This window comes from Entelurus aequoreus, linkage group LG02, assembly GCF_033978785.1.
Source record: "Entelurus aequoreus isolate RoL-2023_Sb linkage group LG02, RoL_Eaeq_v1.1, whole genome shotgun sequence".
Taxonomy (NCBI): domain Eukaryota; kingdom Metazoa; phylum Chordata; class Actinopteri; order Syngnathiformes; family Syngnathidae; genus Entelurus; species Entelurus aequoreus.
Window position 1 is genome coordinate 48981005 of NC_084732.1, and position 17915 is coordinate 48998919.

General features: G+C 38.1%; 1 protein-coding gene across 3 annotated transcripts in view; it reads right to left on the minus strand.

Moving 5' to 3' along the window:
- cpne7 (copine VII) overlaps positions 1–17915 on the minus strand; it is a 136401-nt gene that overhangs the window by 98455 nt on the left and 20031 nt on the right. The window contains exons 1-3 of one of the 3 annotated variants that reach the window (XM_062028265.1): positions 16349–16379; positions 8774–9014; positions 3064–3246 (exon numbers count right to left, since the gene is read on the minus strand). In XM_062028265.1, coding sequence (XP_061884249.1) covers positions 3064–3246; positions 8774–8947 — 357 coding nt within the window. In that variant the 5' untranslated portion in view covers positions 8948–9014; positions 16349–16379. Of the gene's footprint in view, positions 1–3063; positions 3247–8773; positions 9015–16118; positions 16227–16348; positions 16380–17915 lie in introns of those variants that run through there. The other 2 variants (XM_062028276.1, XM_062028259.1) reach the window with 2 other exon arrangements.

Below are 17915 nucleotides of genomic sequence, written 5' to 3' on the forward strand. Positions count from 1 at the left end.
GAAGATTTTTTTTCTGTAATCTAAAAACATAATTTATTAAAACAAAAAGAAATCCTAAATGTTAATATAAAGTTAATATAGCTGTGAAAGTTCAATAATAAGGTTGTTTAGATAGTACTTTATTGATTCCTTCAGAAGAGTTCCCTCAGGAAAATTAAAATTTTGAATCAGATTAAGACTTTATTAGACTAATCAAACATGCATACTGGTTATTTCCACCTGGATAGCGGCAACCCTAACTTCATGGGGGTTAAATCACCAAAAATGATTCCCGGGCGCGGCACCACTGCTGCCCACTGCTCCCCTCACCTCCCAGGGGGTGAACAAGGGGATGGGCCAAATGCAGAGGACAAATTTCACCACACCTAGTGTGTGTGTGACAATCATTGGTACTTTAACTAACTAACAAACATAATAAAACATCACTTTACAATGTCTGCCATCATTAGGACGCCGACTGATAAAATGTTGTAATATTTCCATTTAGATGAAGAATGACTCATAATACTCACGAAGAAAAAAGGGGGGTCTTTTCGTGTCTTTCTCGCTATTTCTGGGTCTAAATTGGCTGTCAAAATATACCACGTTGTCGGATTACGTCCTCATCCTTCTCCTATCAAGGTGAGCGGCATAATTTACGATCTAGAACAAGGGTGTCAAACGTACATCCCTGTATGAGCGAGTTTAATCCGGCCCGCGGCCCGCAAGATGGGTTTGCTAAGTATAAAAATGAGCTGCAACATTTTTATGAAAGAAACTGCTGTTCTAAATGTGTCCACTGGATGTCGCAATAGAAATTCAAGTTTAACCCAAGTCACACATGACAGTGTTTAAAGATAAATTTAAGCGCCCTCTGGATTGGCTGCCGCTACTCCAATCAGCTGCTTCTGTTGTGGCTTGCAGCAGACGGTGGCAGATGCACAAACAACGCACAATACCTTCTTCAATTGTAAATTATCCACTCGATATAACAAAACAATAAGATGCAAAGACTTAAGTCAACATGACCATCATTTTTGTAATTAGAGTTCCGTGCAGCGCTCGCAATTGGTTGACGGCGCGATGGGCAGCCTGAACTCCATTGTAAAAATGTGTGTCACTACATTTGTTGTTTGTTCTATTTTATTTTGTACTTATAAATCTGCCATGTTCACATTGGTTAAGTTTGCAGTTATGTTACCTTAACCTCAACCTGACTATATTCTTGAACAGTATGATAGTTTGGTAACTGTAAGCTCACTGCCTATCATTTATCTGTTAAATATCCATGTCCTGTGTTTAGTCTAATATTAAGTTTATGCTTAGTGTGTGTCAAATCTTGTTTAATCTGGTTTTGATATTGCACATTGGAGTATGGCAGAAACACAATTTCAGTCTGCTGTGTAATGTACTGTTGCATGGTTTGATTGACAATAAAGTTTGACTTGACTTGACCTTTATTTCGGCTGCGGTGTAATTTTTGATAACTTTTTTGTTTATCTAATAAGTGTAATATTTGAATGATGATACATGTGTTGTGGCAGTTGCAGATGTCACCAATGCGGCGGTTTGAAGAAACACTCGATTGCTTTTCGAAACACGTCTTTAATGGTGAACTGCCAACATGAGAATGCGAAACAGGAAGTGCTTAAAGTTTAATGGCTTTGTTAATACACTGAGACAAAGTCTAAGTTCATTGTGTTCTTTATGGTGTTTTTTGAAACTACACCAATTTTTTCCTCAGAATTTTCAATGAACTTGAAGTGTTTTGCCCAGAGTATTATTTGTAATGTGTACATTTTCAGAATTTGCTTGTTCTATGTTAGGCCAAAGTAAAACAAAGAAAACAATCTGAAGTTGTTATTATTTTTGAGTTATTATGCAATGATTTTACCAGTCCGGCTCACGTGGGAATAGATTTTCCTCCATGCAGCCCCTGAGCTAAAATGAGTTTGACACCCGAATAAACTTTCATGAGCTCCGAGGCAAGAAAGCATCTTACCACTCAATTATGTCAACATTACCACACAAGCTTGTGATCACGGCGCGGCTATAAATAATGTGTCTGTGTTAGTGCTTATAATAACAATATCACTAATACTTGGTTAATATTCAAGTATTGTTGGCTGGTTTTGGATGGTTATTTATTGGGTTTTATGGGCGGAATAGACGACCTCCCATTGGACAATTGTAAGCAGACTTTTTTTTTTTACGTTTATTGACGAGTTAGAATGCATTAAAAAAAAATACATCTGTTGTCATATGTTTCATAATGATTGTAAAAAAATCCCCCCCCCCCCCCCAAAAAAAAGGGGATTTTCCCTTTAATGCATTCACACACAGCACCAACATTTTGGAACAAGGATGAAGTGATAGAAGAAAAGTAAAAATATATTACATTTATGTGTGGCAGCATAGGAAAAAATGGATGTACAAGTTTTATTTTGGCATCCCATTTTCCATAACTGTGGTGAATTCAAGGACCCCTGAAACAGAGGCGTCATTAATTTTTAAAGACAGGGGGAGACTTAACTCCAAGGAGATGCACTAATAATGATATATTCATAATATTAATTATTATAATTTGTACTATCCATTGATGATAATCCTATGTGGACGAGCTGAAGTGAAGGAAAACTTGATAGATGTATAATCATATTTAAGTGAATAATGACAGGTTATACGATTATTTCAAATCATATTCTGGCCACTTTATATTGAATTTGATGACACTACTTCTGTAAAAAGAAGAAACTTTTTTTCAAACAAAACCATATTATTTAGGGGGGTTTATCTGGATATGTTCTAGATATGTTTTAGATATGTTAATCCCATCTTTTGAATTTAATTTAATTTAAGTGTGCTTTTAAAAGTGAATTTGAATCAAATCAATGCAACAATATGTTTTTTTTTACAAATCGGGTTTAGGCTGGGATGGGGGGCCAATTAGAGTCTTTTGTGAGGGGACCCAGAATTTGGTGATACAACACAGGAAATGACCCTCAAACTTCAAATTCATGCAGTTCAACAGAGCATCAAAATATAGCATTATGGACACTATCAAGACAAAGTGAACATGTTTACCTGGCCAAGCGTACACTCCACGCCACCCAGGAAGTCGTCATCACGCGTCCCGATGCTATGAGTACCGTGGATGTCGTACACTTCAAAGCGCAGCTTCTGAACTTCTTCAAAGTAGTAGTCCAAGGAGAAAACCTTGGCGAAGACTGGGTGCAAGTTGCTCTTGATTACTTCTGTCCTGTCCAACTGAAAGGAAATTAACTCATTTTCGTTTCATCAATCATCAGAATCTGGGAACTATTGGTTTGGAGAAGCTCTATATATTTTCACAAAAGAGTGGAATGCTATAAAATAGATTCCTGATACAAATGTGCTCGTACTGAGGAAGACCACGGCACAGCAAAGAGAACATTTCCAGGATCAGTGAAGAGGAAGATATGAGAGAAGATTGGAGGGCTCTGACATTTAATCTGAGAAAGCGTCCATGTCTGCCTTTCACTGCCTGACAAGAAAGTTGAGCTCTCTGAGGCCCCATCTGCTCCATCCTGTAGCTTTTTGTAAATCTATAAATATTTTAATGCAGTCCGGAGTTGCACAAGGTCACCTGTATATGGGCATGTTTATAAAACAAAGAAGAATGAAAATGTAGAAAAAAAATCCTGAATTTTCTCATTATTTTCTATCAAAGGTTCTAATTAATGTTTCAATGACTCAAAATGAATTGCAAATTTCAGACTGAAACCCATTTAACACATTGTAATGTTTAAAAGTATCTTTATTTTTAGGTTTTAATGTGAGTATTTAGGGAAAATCGTCACATGGTTTACATCACAGCAATCTGAGGCGTACTACAGGGCTCCATCAGTTGTTACCTAAAAAATTTGCAGAGGGGTGGGTTGGATGAGAGGTGTCCGGGGGGGGCCTTTGTGGCCTGCGACACATTGTAGAAATAAAATGACCTATGGGGAAATATAGCAAATATGGGAAAATTGGAGCAAAAGGACACACTGTCAAGGGTAAAGATGGAAATGTTGACAATAATAACTAATAACACAACTACTTGTTTTAAATGTACAGATATAACTATTTTTAGCCTCTTGCATCCTTTGATTTTTCATAATGCAGCCCCCAGGTGCAAACGTTTAGACAGCTCTGAGTTAGGTAAGGTCAGTTAAGATTTTCCAAGATTTTGATTTCTCTATGAATAATTTATGGTAAAAATGTAGGCGAGTTCTGTATTTTACACTTTGGTGCTGAATGAAACTCAGATGGTTTGGCCCTGGTGGACGTCTGCAGTTGAAGACAACAATGTGTTTTATACAAGACAAAAACTATTCGGCGCTTCCAAGCTTTTATATACTCAGGGTTATTGATTGTGAACATTGTTTTTTGTTTTTTTTCTATGAGTCATCCATAATGACAAAACCAAAAAGAAATCACATTAGTAACTAGGAATGTTATGTTGTGGTGTCTGTTTGGCTGTGGAATAAAAAGTCATGCCTGGCTATTGTTCATTTATTTATCATTTTCTGTCACTTTTTCCTGTTTAGTCTGTCTTCACTGACTTTGGTCACCATGATCTGGCCACAAGTCCATGACAGGACTGTATGGACAAATATGGACAATTAAGAGTAGCTATGCATGCTTTTGGGTGCACACATGCGGAGAACATACAAACGCCACGCAGAGGTATCCAATTTGAAACTCTAATACACCACCATGCTTTGCATAATAATATTAATTATTGTCAAATGTAACCTGTGGATGTCCTTACACACTAATTTCCATTTTGGCTAAATGCAATCATCTGATCTGATGTCTCTTTATCATTGCTTTCCTCCCCCTCTCTTTGTGCCATCTGGATGGACAGACTTGGGATGAGTTTGATGCGTCTGTTTGTTGATGAGACCTAATCTAGGGAACAGAGGATAGTTTGTGCCAGGAGCTTGGATGTTGCTGTTGTTGGGGGTGTGAAACCTCAACTACACACACATCTCTGTCGATGTAAATTAAAGTTGCCTTTAATCATCTCTGCTATGAACACTTTATTTGTGGAGATCAATGGACAGATGGATGGATGGATGGATGATTGGACAGACAGACGGACGGACGGATGGATGGATGGATGGGTAGATAGACTGACAGACAGATAAACAGACACTGGAGATAAAGGGCACACTGAACTCATGTGAGTCACAAATGCGTCCAGGAAAAGAACAACACAGAAGTCCAGTTACAATTATAATCCATTTCCTTTAAAAATAGGAGACTTTTTAAGTACCAAGTTACAGGAAAAACATCACTTGTAATTGAATGAATCTCCTGATTGTTTTTTGGCTTTTGCCCACGATTTAACAGGCAAATAACAGACAAGCCTCCCACACTCCAACTCAGCCTGGGAGCAGTCCAAGAAAACAGACGTTTGAAACTGGAGAACAACTCAATCCCACGAGCATATGAACATGCACACGCAAGAATTTCACCAGGAAATGTTCTAAAAAGTTGAGCAAAATACTACAGAAGACAATATTAGTGAAACAACTTCCCAAAACTACAAGGGGTGCTGGTAATGCCAATTTCAAGGTACACATTAGAGTTGTAACATTACACTCAAACAATAGGAATAGCATCTTTTTACTAACACCAATCCCACAGTTATTCCAAATTATGAAAAATATTATTAATAGTAATGATGGCATTAATAATATTAATTGTTATTATTATTATATTCTTATTAGTGATAATTAAAGTATGATAATGATAATGATCATAATGATATTATTATTATCATTTAGCCTAATAATAATAATATTTAAAAGTTAATGAGTAGGAAGACAAAATTATTCATCAAGTCAAAAACATGGCACGATCACTCACCCACTGCACAATAGATTCATGTCTTAATAAGTCAAAAGAAAGGTCCGAAATAATACGATCGATTCCACCGCAAGCTGAAGAATGATAACCAGCAGGCCTCGCAGGCCAGGGCGAGTTAGGGGGCGTAGACAAGGTAGAAGTGTCGGCCAGCATGCCAACCCAAATGGTTCAGATGACTGAAATTTCACTAGCAAGTTCCCATTGTGTATTTTTTGCTTTCCCCATAATATCAATTATTTTTTGAGTAATCAATAGATAACGAGTTTGGAACGCCCACTTTCCATCTCCAGACTCGCTATGCCGCTCCTCTTGGTGTGATGTCATCTTCAGAACTGGAGCCCATTTCCCCGCATAGACAGAGTGTATAAAGGCATGTCAAAGTGTTATTTTAATCACTCAATGGCATGTTTTTGTCGCCCTGGTCCATGATAAATTATTCATAAAGTGATATGTTTAACACAAAAGAAAATCACCATTTCCGGACCTCTGTCCTCTTCCATAAACACCATAGCCTGTGTTTCCTCATGCACTTTCAGCTTTTCCTCAAGCATCATGAGAAAAACATCAGTAGAAGAGGATGCAAAATAGAATACAAGTGGCTCACCTTCTTTTATCTAATTTTTTAATGCTCTTCTTTCTCCATTTTTCCACAGGTTCTGACTCAGTATTTCTTCCCTACGGGGTGCTCCTGATTTCACTGATCTCATTTAGCTTCAGTCTTTTACTTTTTTCCCCCAACCAAACTCCAATCGGAGCCCTTCTTCTTCAAAAGCCAGAATCATTCAAATAATAGCTGCTAATTACATTCCTCTCGCTTGGTCAGTACCATTTTGCCTGGTGAATTTCACTAGAGAGGTCCATACTTTCCTCATATTCCCATCATTTGGAAATGTAGGCAGGCTTAGTTTTTCTTTCAATTCTGCATTAAAATATCAGGATTTGGGAAGAAGATGCTACCAAAACACAAATTAAGCAACAGGAAATTGCCTCCAGTCTTTTGTAAGCGACGTCAGCCGGCTGATGCAGGCCCGCCCACATTTTAGAGCTAAAATTGAGCGTACCAAAATGTGCTGAAACTCGTTAGAAAACAAGCTTAAAATCACTACTGCGTCTTTTCTGAAGGAAATTTTACCTGCAGGCATTATTTTTCGGCCCAGAAATATGAAATAAGTGCCAACGTTGTCAGCATTAGAGGGGTCCTTTAGATAAAATGTCGGTATTTGTTTGTCATGAGGCTTTTAAGTAAAATGTTTAAAAAATAAATCATTGAGAAATTAGTCGGGGGTTGGGCGGGGGAGGGGCGGGTTAAGAGGGGAGGAGTATATTTACAGCTAGAATTCACCAACTTGAGTATTTCATATATATATATATATATATATATATATATATATATATATATATATATATATATATATATATATATATATATATATATATATATATATATGAAATACTTGACTTTCAGTGAATTCTAGCTATATATATATATATATATAATTATTTTATTATACATATAAATAAAATAAATACTTGAATTTCAGTGTTCCGGAGGCTATCCAGTAGGTGGCAGTATTGTCCTGTTTAAGAGTTTCACAACATTGCTGTTTACGGCAGACGAACTGCTTTACAGTAGACGAAAACGTGACTGCTGTTGTTGTGTGTTGTTACCGCGCTGGGAGGACGTTAATGAAACTGCCTAACAATAAACCCACATAAGAAACCAAGAACTCGCCCTCGATCATTCTACAGTTATAATGTGATTGGGCAGGCACGCTGTTTATATCGTGGGAAAGCGGACGTGAAAACAGACTGTCGCCGCTGTCCCCACTCAGGTCCGCATGGAGCTGGAGGGGGCGTGGCCTCCAGCTCCGGCTGAATCCCGGGAGATTTTCGGGAGAAAATTTCTTCCGGGAGGTTTTCGGGAGAGGCGCTGAATTCCGGGAGTCTCCTGGAAAATCCGGGAGGGTTGGCAAGTATGTCAACCACATCCACCAAATAATTTTACTTGGCCCACCATTTCATTGATGTGGCCTGCAAAAGGCTGGAATTTTTTTTTTTAAAAACACTTTTTGGCTAAAAGTAGTTGGTCTTTAAATGTTGACAGAAAAATGTGGCACATGCAATGGCATTGTTCTACACTTTAATATAATCTAATGTTACAAACATCATTCTTTTTTAAAAGTTTTTTCTTGGGGGGGGTTATCGAAAATAAACACTCAAATGTCTGCTCATTTGAGTGTTTGTATTCATAAATATTCACTATTACATGTGGCCCTCTGAGAGCAGCCATAATTGTGATGTGGCCCTCAATAAAAATGAGTTGGACACCCCTGGTTTAGGACAACAAACACTTGGGGGAATCACATGATGTGCACTCTTTACATTCTCAGTAACTATTGTTATTTGGAGCTTCGAATAATTTAATTTGATTTGCATCCTAAAAAATAAAACCCTAATAATAATAAACCACAAAATGGGGCCACATACAACATGTTTAGGGCCCTAAAAGCCTTGGGGTTTGCCAACAATTTGTTTTAAACATGCTCAGCTAACTTCAGCTATGTATACATTTTTAGCCTACTGTATGTTTACTACACAATGAGAGACCCTAAAATATTTACATAATTAACATATGATGTAAGAAGGCACTGTGCAAGATGCATTGTACAGTAAATAGTTTCTTTTGGAGCCATTCCTTCATCTTCTTCCCCTTCTGCTGTCAAAAGGAAAGTTGAGCCAAGTAGTGAGAGGCAGACGACACCCAGGACTGTTTTTCTGACTTGGAATTTCTCAAAATTACTTTTTAAACTGCTAATAAATTGAGAACATTTCAAAAGTCCTCTCACGAACAAAGCATTCATTTATCACACAGATGGGGGGAAAAAAAGTCCCTCACCTCCGTCCACTGTCCGCTGGTCTGGGCCATGAGGATCACACAAGGGTCGGACTTATTGAGAGTGTCTCGGTCCAGTAGAGCTTTACAAGACACTCGCAGCTCCACTTTGGAGACGCAGGTCGCCGGACCACCGAGGCTGGTGGCAGGGGAGGTGGCCTCCTGAATGTCATTCATCCTGGCCCGGGGATGAGGGGAGCAGCCGAGCAGCAGACAAGAAGTGGGGAAGTGATGTTGTCTGTGACTGTGAGGGAGGCAACAGGAAGTGGTTAGGGAAAGGATCTCAGGAAAGATGCCGAGAGCAGACAGCTAAGCAGAGATTCCATGTTTTGTTTCACTAAAAAAGGGAAGCCAACATATCTCTTGTGGGAGTTAGTATTTCACTTTGGATGAGGGATGTCTCTGAGGTGGGTTTTTGGGGAGTCTAGAGTAGATCCGCTGGATGGATTGCGTCCTGCAGGCGGTGGTGTTATGATGTACTGTACATGTACTGTAAAAATAGGCCACCAGCTGAACAATGCTCTATCTTGCTGTCAGATGAGCATTTTCTCTCCCAAGGAGATATGAAACTTAGAGCCTGATTTACTAAGATCCAAATACCACGAGCTAAACAGCGTGTGCAATCTATTAGTGGGCGTGTTGCATATGATCTACTGTGTAATTAAAAAGTGTCACAGACACTTTATAATTATGAGGATTTTGTGTGTCTCATTTACTGCCCATTCATGTTATCATGCTCCTACCTGTGGCGTTTTGCTATGTTTTCAAACAAGCAGGAGGCATCGACCACTTTTTATGGGCATTTTAGCAGCAGTCGTCCAGTGCATCTACATTGTAACCATTCTTCTTTTCTTTTTTCTTTTTTTACAGCAGAAGGTGCTGCACTACTGTGCTCAAGACGTTTTTATCATTTAGGATACAGTATGTTAATATATATTTTATGTCATTAAAATAAAATCATTAAATGACACCAAAAGGCATCATTTAATTTTTATTTTAATCAGCCCCTTAAGTCTTCTGGCAGCTATGAAATTATAAAAATATTTTGCTAAATACACCATGTGTCTAATGTTTTTTTATTTCTTAACATCCAAATATGTTGAAACCAGTAGCGTGCAGTCACTAGAGGCAGGGGAGGCACGGCCTCACCTGCCATCATGGAAAGAAAAAAAAAAGTAAAAAGAAAAAAATAATAATTAAACTGTTATATATATCCAGTGATTATACTAAAGTTATTTTCCATTTAACTTCACCAGTTTTAGATTATTTTTATTTTTATTTTCACATTTGCCGTTCAAATACTGAGAAGAGACGGTGCGGTGATCAGCAGCCAGTTGAGGCACGTCACTGCGTTGTGCCTCAACATGGATTGTGCGCAATGACTCGGCTAACTGCTGGCCTGCTGTGCAGTGAGACCGTATTGCTATATGAGTTATATTATACATTTCCATAGTTTAGTTAGCTGAGGTATATAATGTACAGTGTATTTTGTCAACAACTGTATGTGTGTAACGTATTTCTTGTGCTGAGCGATCATAATACTGCTGCGGAGATGCACTGTGAGAGGCTCGTCTCATAACCCCGCCTCCTGGTGCCAAGCACCTCCGCCGCAGAATGCACCGCCCGACGGGAGCGCCGCGGCCACACCACCCAAAGCCCACACCCAAACCCTCCACGTGCAAGACCGAATCCACCCAATAAAAGTCACTTAACAAGAAGCCAAAAAGTGCAAAAACAACAATGCTCGCGCTGCAGGAGCCGCGAACGACCGCAGGGACACAACATTAGGTACACCTGCACTGCAGGTTCATATGTTTGTAAATCTGACTGTGATGATGCAGTCGTGCCTCACCAGACATTAACCTCACCGCACGCCACTGGTTGAAACGTACTAAATAATACGACAAATAGTGCTCTCAAAACGATAATGGGTGTTGACAGATCACATTGCATGGGCTGTATAATATATTTGTTTTTTCTCTTTCCAGTATTGTGTGCGTTTCGATGATCAGCATATATTCATATTAATGAAGGCAGAGACGCAAAATGGATTGCACGTCTTATTCTGCTTACTTTTTTGGAATTTGCTTATTGTTCACAATAATTATGAGAGACATGACGATGGATTTATAATTTTTTTAATTATATTTTTAATTTAAATTTTAATTTTAAAAAAAATTGTTTTAATGAATTTATTAATCAATTCAACAAAACAATACAGGACAATACCATAACAACGCAATACAATTCCAAAACCAAACCCGACCCAGCAACATTCAGAATAGCAAAAAGCAATTGAGTAAGCAATTGTGTCCTCAATTGAGAGCAATTGAGGACACACAAACATGACACGGAACAATCTAAAAGTAGTGAAACAAAATTGAATATTATCAACAACAGTATCAATATTAGTAACAATTTCAAAATAGCAGTGATTAAAAATCCCTCATTGATATTATCACTAAAAACATTAATAAAAATAATAAAAAATTAACAATAGTGTCACAGTGGCTTACACTTGCATCGCATCTCATAAGCTTGACAACACACTGTGTCCAATATTTTCCACAAAGATATAATAAGTCATATTTTGGTTTATTTAATAGTTAAAACACATTTAAATAATGGATCCCATATTCCTAATGGATCCCATATTCCTAATATATGACTCATTATTATCTAAACTGAATGCAGTTTTTTCTACTGATATCATCTCCATAGCTTGTGTGTACCAGTCATTATGAGTTGGACTATCAACATCTATCCATTTTTTAAATATTACCCTTTTTGTTATTATGCACATTGAAAGAAATGCATTTTTTCTCTTTGATGACACGTTACTAAATTGATGGAGATCCCCAAGAATACAAGTTTGCAGTGTCATTGGGATGTTTATATTAAGGAATGTGATTGCTTCTTTTGGTGTTTTCAACCATAACTCTTTTATTCTCTGACATTCCCACAATAAATGAACAAGATTTCCCTCAGCTGCCCGACACTTCATACATAACTTGCTATCTACTACACCAATTTTAAACAGCTGAGAAGATGTAAAATACAACCTATTCAATATCTTAAATTGAGTCAACTTATCTTTAATTCTTCTAAAGGGCTTATTGGCATTTTTCCAAATATCATTCCATGATATGTCTCTTTCATCTAAAATGTTTAAGTCCATCATCCATTTCCGAACACATGCATCATTTGCATTTCTAGTGTGGTGTTCATTTATTATTCCATAAAATAGTTTAATTAATTTCTTAATTGTATCTTGATTAAAAAGTGCATCTTCCAGTTCATGGCTTTTTAAAGACATACTTTCAGAGGATTTGCATTCATTTACAGCGTGTTTTAAAGAGATAAAATTTAAAAAATGATTTCTGGGTACATTATATTGATCAACTAAATCATTGAACGGTTTAAAAGAGTTTTTATTAATAATATGATGAGGTTTAGTAATACCTCTGTCTTTCCATGTTGTCCATTTAACCACATTTTTTTATTAATTATGATATTAGGATTGTACCAAAGCGGTTGTGTGGTGGGGCGTGGCCTGCGGGCCTGCGGAGAAGCGGGGCGTGTCAGGACCGGCTTCGAGATTAGCGGCAGGTGCATAGGTGACACAGCTGTGAGTGATTGTCTGATGACCTGCCGCTCCGTAAAAGGGAGCGGTCGGGAAGGAGAAAGGTTGTTGATGGTGGAGAAACCGACACATGGCTGAAAAGCACCAATTATTGAAAAATAAATCATTATACGCAAAGATGGACACAGCTGTAATGTCCATCTTGGGTGGTCCAAAGAACCCGGTAGAGCAGGACCTCTACAGGTTGATTTACAGATGTCATTGGGTTGATTCCTAGTATTTTCTGACACAGTTTTAGAATGTTAAATGTGGCTTCTATTGGGCTCTGCCTCAATTCATTAGGTATTTTTGTAATATAATATAAACTCCCCACATCAATGTCCAAATTCATTAACATATATTTTTCTTTGTTGATCCAGTTCTTATCTGCAGAAGAATGAAACAAGTGGCTTGCTTGTTCACAACCGAAGGAAATATAATAATGTAAGAAGTTTGGTAATTGTAGTCCTCCTTTATCTTGTGTACAAGACAACCTTAAGTATGAACATCTGGTCTTCTTTCCATACCATATAAAATGTGATATCATTGTATGTATTTTCTTAAACCAACGTTTATTAATTAGGACAGGCATCATTTTCAGTATATAATTAACTGCTGGCAGTATACTCATTTTTACTATGTTCACCCGACCCCAAAGTGATATTTGGAGACATGACCAGCGTTCCATTTTGGATTCTATCTTATTTTTTAAATATTTAAGATTTAAATCTCTGCTTGTATAAAGGTTTGGTGTAATATGTAGTCCTAGAAATATGATTTCTGCCTCTTTCCATTTAATTTTGGAGTTCTGACCTTGTGATTTCTTGCAGTGTTTATTAAGTGGTAATATTTCACATTTGTCCCAATTGACTTTATACCCTGATAAACAGCCATATTCAGTGATGATATTATTGATATAGTGAAGAGAGGAGTTAACATGTGACAGGTAGAGAATTATGTCGTCACAATACATCGATAGCTTATTATACTGAGAGCCAATTTTTATACCATGAATATTATTTTCACTTCTTATTTTTGCAGCTAAGGGTTCAATAACCAAATTAAATAATAATCCAGATGCAGGACAGCCCTGTTTTACTCCTCTTTTTAACGAAAAATGATCTGAAATATGATTATTGGTTTTGACTGATGCCATGGGCCTTGTATAAAGCATCTTAAATGCCTACTGAAACCCACTACTATCGACCACGCAGTCTGATTGTTTATACATCAATGATGAAATCATAACATTGCAACACATGCCAATACGGCCGGGTTAACTTATAAAGTGCAATTTTAAATTTCCCGTGAAACTTCCGGTTAAAAACGTCTATGTATGATGACGTTTGCACGTGACGTCGATGGTTGAAACGGAAGTATTCGGACACATTGTATCCCAATACAAACAGCTCTGTTTTCATCGCAAAATTCCACAGTATTCTGGACATCTGTGTTGGTGAATCTTTTGCAATTTGTTTAATGAACAATGGAGACTGCAAAGAAGAAAGCTGTAGGTGGGATCGGTGTATTAGCGGTTGACTGCAGCAACACAACCAGGAGGACTTTGACTTGGATAGCAGACGCGCTATATGACGCTAGCCGCCGACCGCATCGATGATCGGGTGAAGTCCTTCGTTGCGCCGTCGATCGCTGGAACGCAGGTGAGCACGGGTGTTGATGAGCAGATGAGGGCTGGCGTAGGTGGAGCGCTAATGTTTTTATCATAGCTCTGACAAGGTCCCGTAGCTAAGTTAGCTTCAATGGCGTCGTTAGCAACAGCATTGCTAGGCTTCGACAGCCGGCACAGCATTAACCGTGTAGTTACAGGTCCAGTGTTTGGTTCGGTGTCTCCTGATAGTAGTTTTGTTGATCTTCTGTCTATCCTTCCAGTCAGGGGCTTATTTATTTTGTTTCTATCTGCATTTAAGCACGATGCTATCACGTTAGCTCTGTAGCTAAAGTGCTTCACGGATGTATTGTCGTGGAGATAAAAGTCACTGTGAATGTCCATTTCGCGTTCTCAACTCTCATTTTCAAGACGATATAGTAATCGAGGTGGTTTAAAATACAAATCCGTGATCCACAATAGAAAAAGGAGAAAGTGTGGAATCCAATGAGCCCTTTTACCTAAGTTACGATCAGAGCGAAAAAAGATACGTCCCTCACTGCACTCTAGTCCTTCACTCTCACGTGCCTCATCCACGAATCTTCATCCTCGCTCAAATTAATGGGTAATCGTCGCTTTCTCGGTCCGAATCGCTCTCGCTGCTAGTGTAAACAATGGGAAATGTGAGGAGCCCTTCAACCTGCGACGTCACGCTACTTCCGGAACAGGCAAGGCTTTTTTATCAGCGACCAAAAGTTGCGAACTTTATCGTCGATGTTCTCTACTAAATCCTTTCAGCAAAAATATGGCAATATCGCGAAATGATCAAGTATGACACATAGAATGGATCTGCTGTCCCCGTTTGAATAAAAAAATTTCTTTTTTTTAATCCATTGTATAAAATTATCTCCAAATCCAAATTCACGTAATGTGCAAAACATAAATGACCAGTTTATGCGGTCAAATGCCTTCTCCACATCAACAGTACATACTGCTGTGGGATAAGGGAGACTTCTAGCATAGTAAATAACATTAAACAATTTCCTTGTATTATCTGAAGATTGTCAACCCACCATGAAGCCAGTTTGGTCAGTATGAATTAATGTTCCTATTACATTTGATAATCGTGTGGCTAAGATTTTTGCCAAGATTTTATTGTCCATATTGGCTAGGGATAAAGGACGGTAATTACTGCAAAACAATGGGTCTTTATCCTTTTTATGTATCAATGAGATATGAGAAAAATTGAAGGTTGGAGAAAACAATTGTTTATTAAATGAAGATTGGTACATTTGTAGTAATAGAGAAACAAATCTTCACTGAATATTTGATAAAATTCTGTATTGTAGCCATCAGGGCCAGGAGATTTATTTTTTGCAAATTAATTTATAGCTTTTTGAATTTCTATTAATTGTATAGGTTCCTCCAGTGATTTTTTGTCATGCTCTGATAAGGATGGCAGTTGTATTGCATTTAAATATGACTGCATAGCTTCTATGCTACAATCTTCTCAGGCTTATATAGATTTGTATAAAATGTTCTAAACGTTTCATTGATTTGCTTGGGGTCAACAGAAATACTACCATCTGAAGTTTAATATTAGATATAGGATTTCTAGTCATCTGCTTCTTTAATCTTAAACGCAAGGAGCTTTCCAGCTTGCTCGCCGTATTCATGAAACTTTAATTTTTCCCTATTAATTTTATATTCAACCTTCTGCTTTATATATTATCATATTCCATTCTTTGTTTGCAAAGTTTTTTCCATGTTTCCCGATTATACTGTTTGGATTCCATTCAATAATTCATTTTCTTCAGCACATTGTTTTTTATTCTTAAAGCTTGCAATCCTAATAAGTTATCCTCTTACACAACACTTTACGTGCTTCCCATATTGTGGAAATGTCAGAGACAGAATCCGGGTTATTTTTAATAAAATCTGAAATAAATTCTTTAATTTGTAATTTATTTTCCTCACTTTCTAATAAAGAAATATTAATTTTCCTTTGTTTGAATTGGAAAGCGACTGGAGGAAAGCTTACGTTGATTTGAATTGGACTATGATCAGAAATAATTATTGTGTTCTAAATTTTAAATAAATGCGATCAAAAGTCTGCTTACAATGGAGCCTAGGTTGTCACGTGGGTGGGACGCAGCTGGCTGCGGGATTGTTCTTCCAATGCAAAAAACGGCTCCGGACGACAGCGTGAAGGTGAGCTTGGATTTATTCAATATAAATCACTCAAACTACCATCAAAAAGCAAACAATAAAGCAAAAAGGCAAGCGTGCCAAAAAACACAAATGAAGCTGCTACTGAGCAGAAGCTATGACGTGGACTCTGAAAACTTACTTGTTCAGCAAGGGACATGAACCGATGTGACAAAGACAATGAACGCAAGAACGAGTGAACAGAAAGAAAGACTTAAATAACAGACATGATTAACAACAGGTGCGTGACTCAAACGTGAAACAGGTGCGTGACATGACAGGTGAAAACTAATGGGTGACCATGGAAAACCAAACCAAACAAGGAAGTGCAACCAGGAACTAAAAAGAGTCCAAAAAACAAACACATGGCCAAAACAAAAACATGAACAGACATGACATATGTGAGCCTATAGTGAGTTGTGAATCACGTAAAGACACTTGTGATTAAGGGCTATAGAAATACAATGATTGATTGATTGATTGATTGATTGATTGATTGATTGATTGATTGATTGATTGATTGATTGATTGATTGATTGATTGATTGATTAAAGAATCGAACGGACACCCTTTTGCCATTAAAGGCCTACTGAAATGAATTTTTTTTATTTAAACGGGGGATAGCAGATCCATTCTATGTGTCATTACTTGATCATTTCGCGATATTGCCATATTTTTGCTGAAAGGATTTAGTAGAGAACATCGACAATAAAGTTCGCAACTTTTGGTCGCTGATTAAAAAAAAAAGCCTTGCCTGTACCGGAAGTAGCGTGACGTCGCAGGTTGAAAGGCTCCTCACATTTCCCCCATTGTTTACACCAGCAGCGAGAGCGATTCGGACCGAGGGAAAGCGACGATTACCCCATTAATTTGAGCCAGGATGAAAGATTCGTGGATGAGGAACGTGAGAGTGAAGGACTAGAGGGCAGTGCAGGACGCATCTTTTTTCGCTTCTGACCGTAACTTAGGTACAAGCTGGCTCATTGGATTCCACACTCTTCTCCCTTTTTCTATTGTGGATCACGGATTTGTATTTTTAAACCACCTCGGATACTATATCCTCTTGAAAATGAGAGTCGAGAACGCAAAATGGACATTCACAGTGACTTTTATCTCCACGACAATACATCGGCGAAGCACTTTAGCTACAGAGCTAACGTGATAGCATTGGGGCTTAACTGCAGATAGAAACAAAAGAAATAAACCCCTGACTGGAAGGATAGACAGAAAATCAACAATACTATTAAACCATGTACATGTAACTACACGGTTAATGCTTTCCAGCCTGGCGAAGCTTAACAATGCTGTTGCTAACGACGCCATTGAAGCTAACTTAGCAACGGGACCTCACAGAGCTATGCTAAAAACATTAGCTATCCACCTACGCCAGCCAGCCCTCATCTGCTCATCAACACCCGTGCTCACCTGCGTTCCAGCGATCGACGGAGCGACGAAGGACTTCACTCCGATCATCAATGCGGTCGGCGGCCAGCGTCGGATAGCGCGTCTGCTATCCAAGTCAAAGTCCTGCTGGTTGTGTTGCTGCAGCCAGCCGCTAATACACCGATCCCACCTAAAGCTTTCTTCTTTGCAGTCTTCATTTGTTCATTAAACAAATTGCAAAAGATTCACCAACACAGATGTCCAGAATACTGTGGAATTTTGCGATGAAAACCGAGCTTTTTGTATTGGATACAATGTGTCCGAAT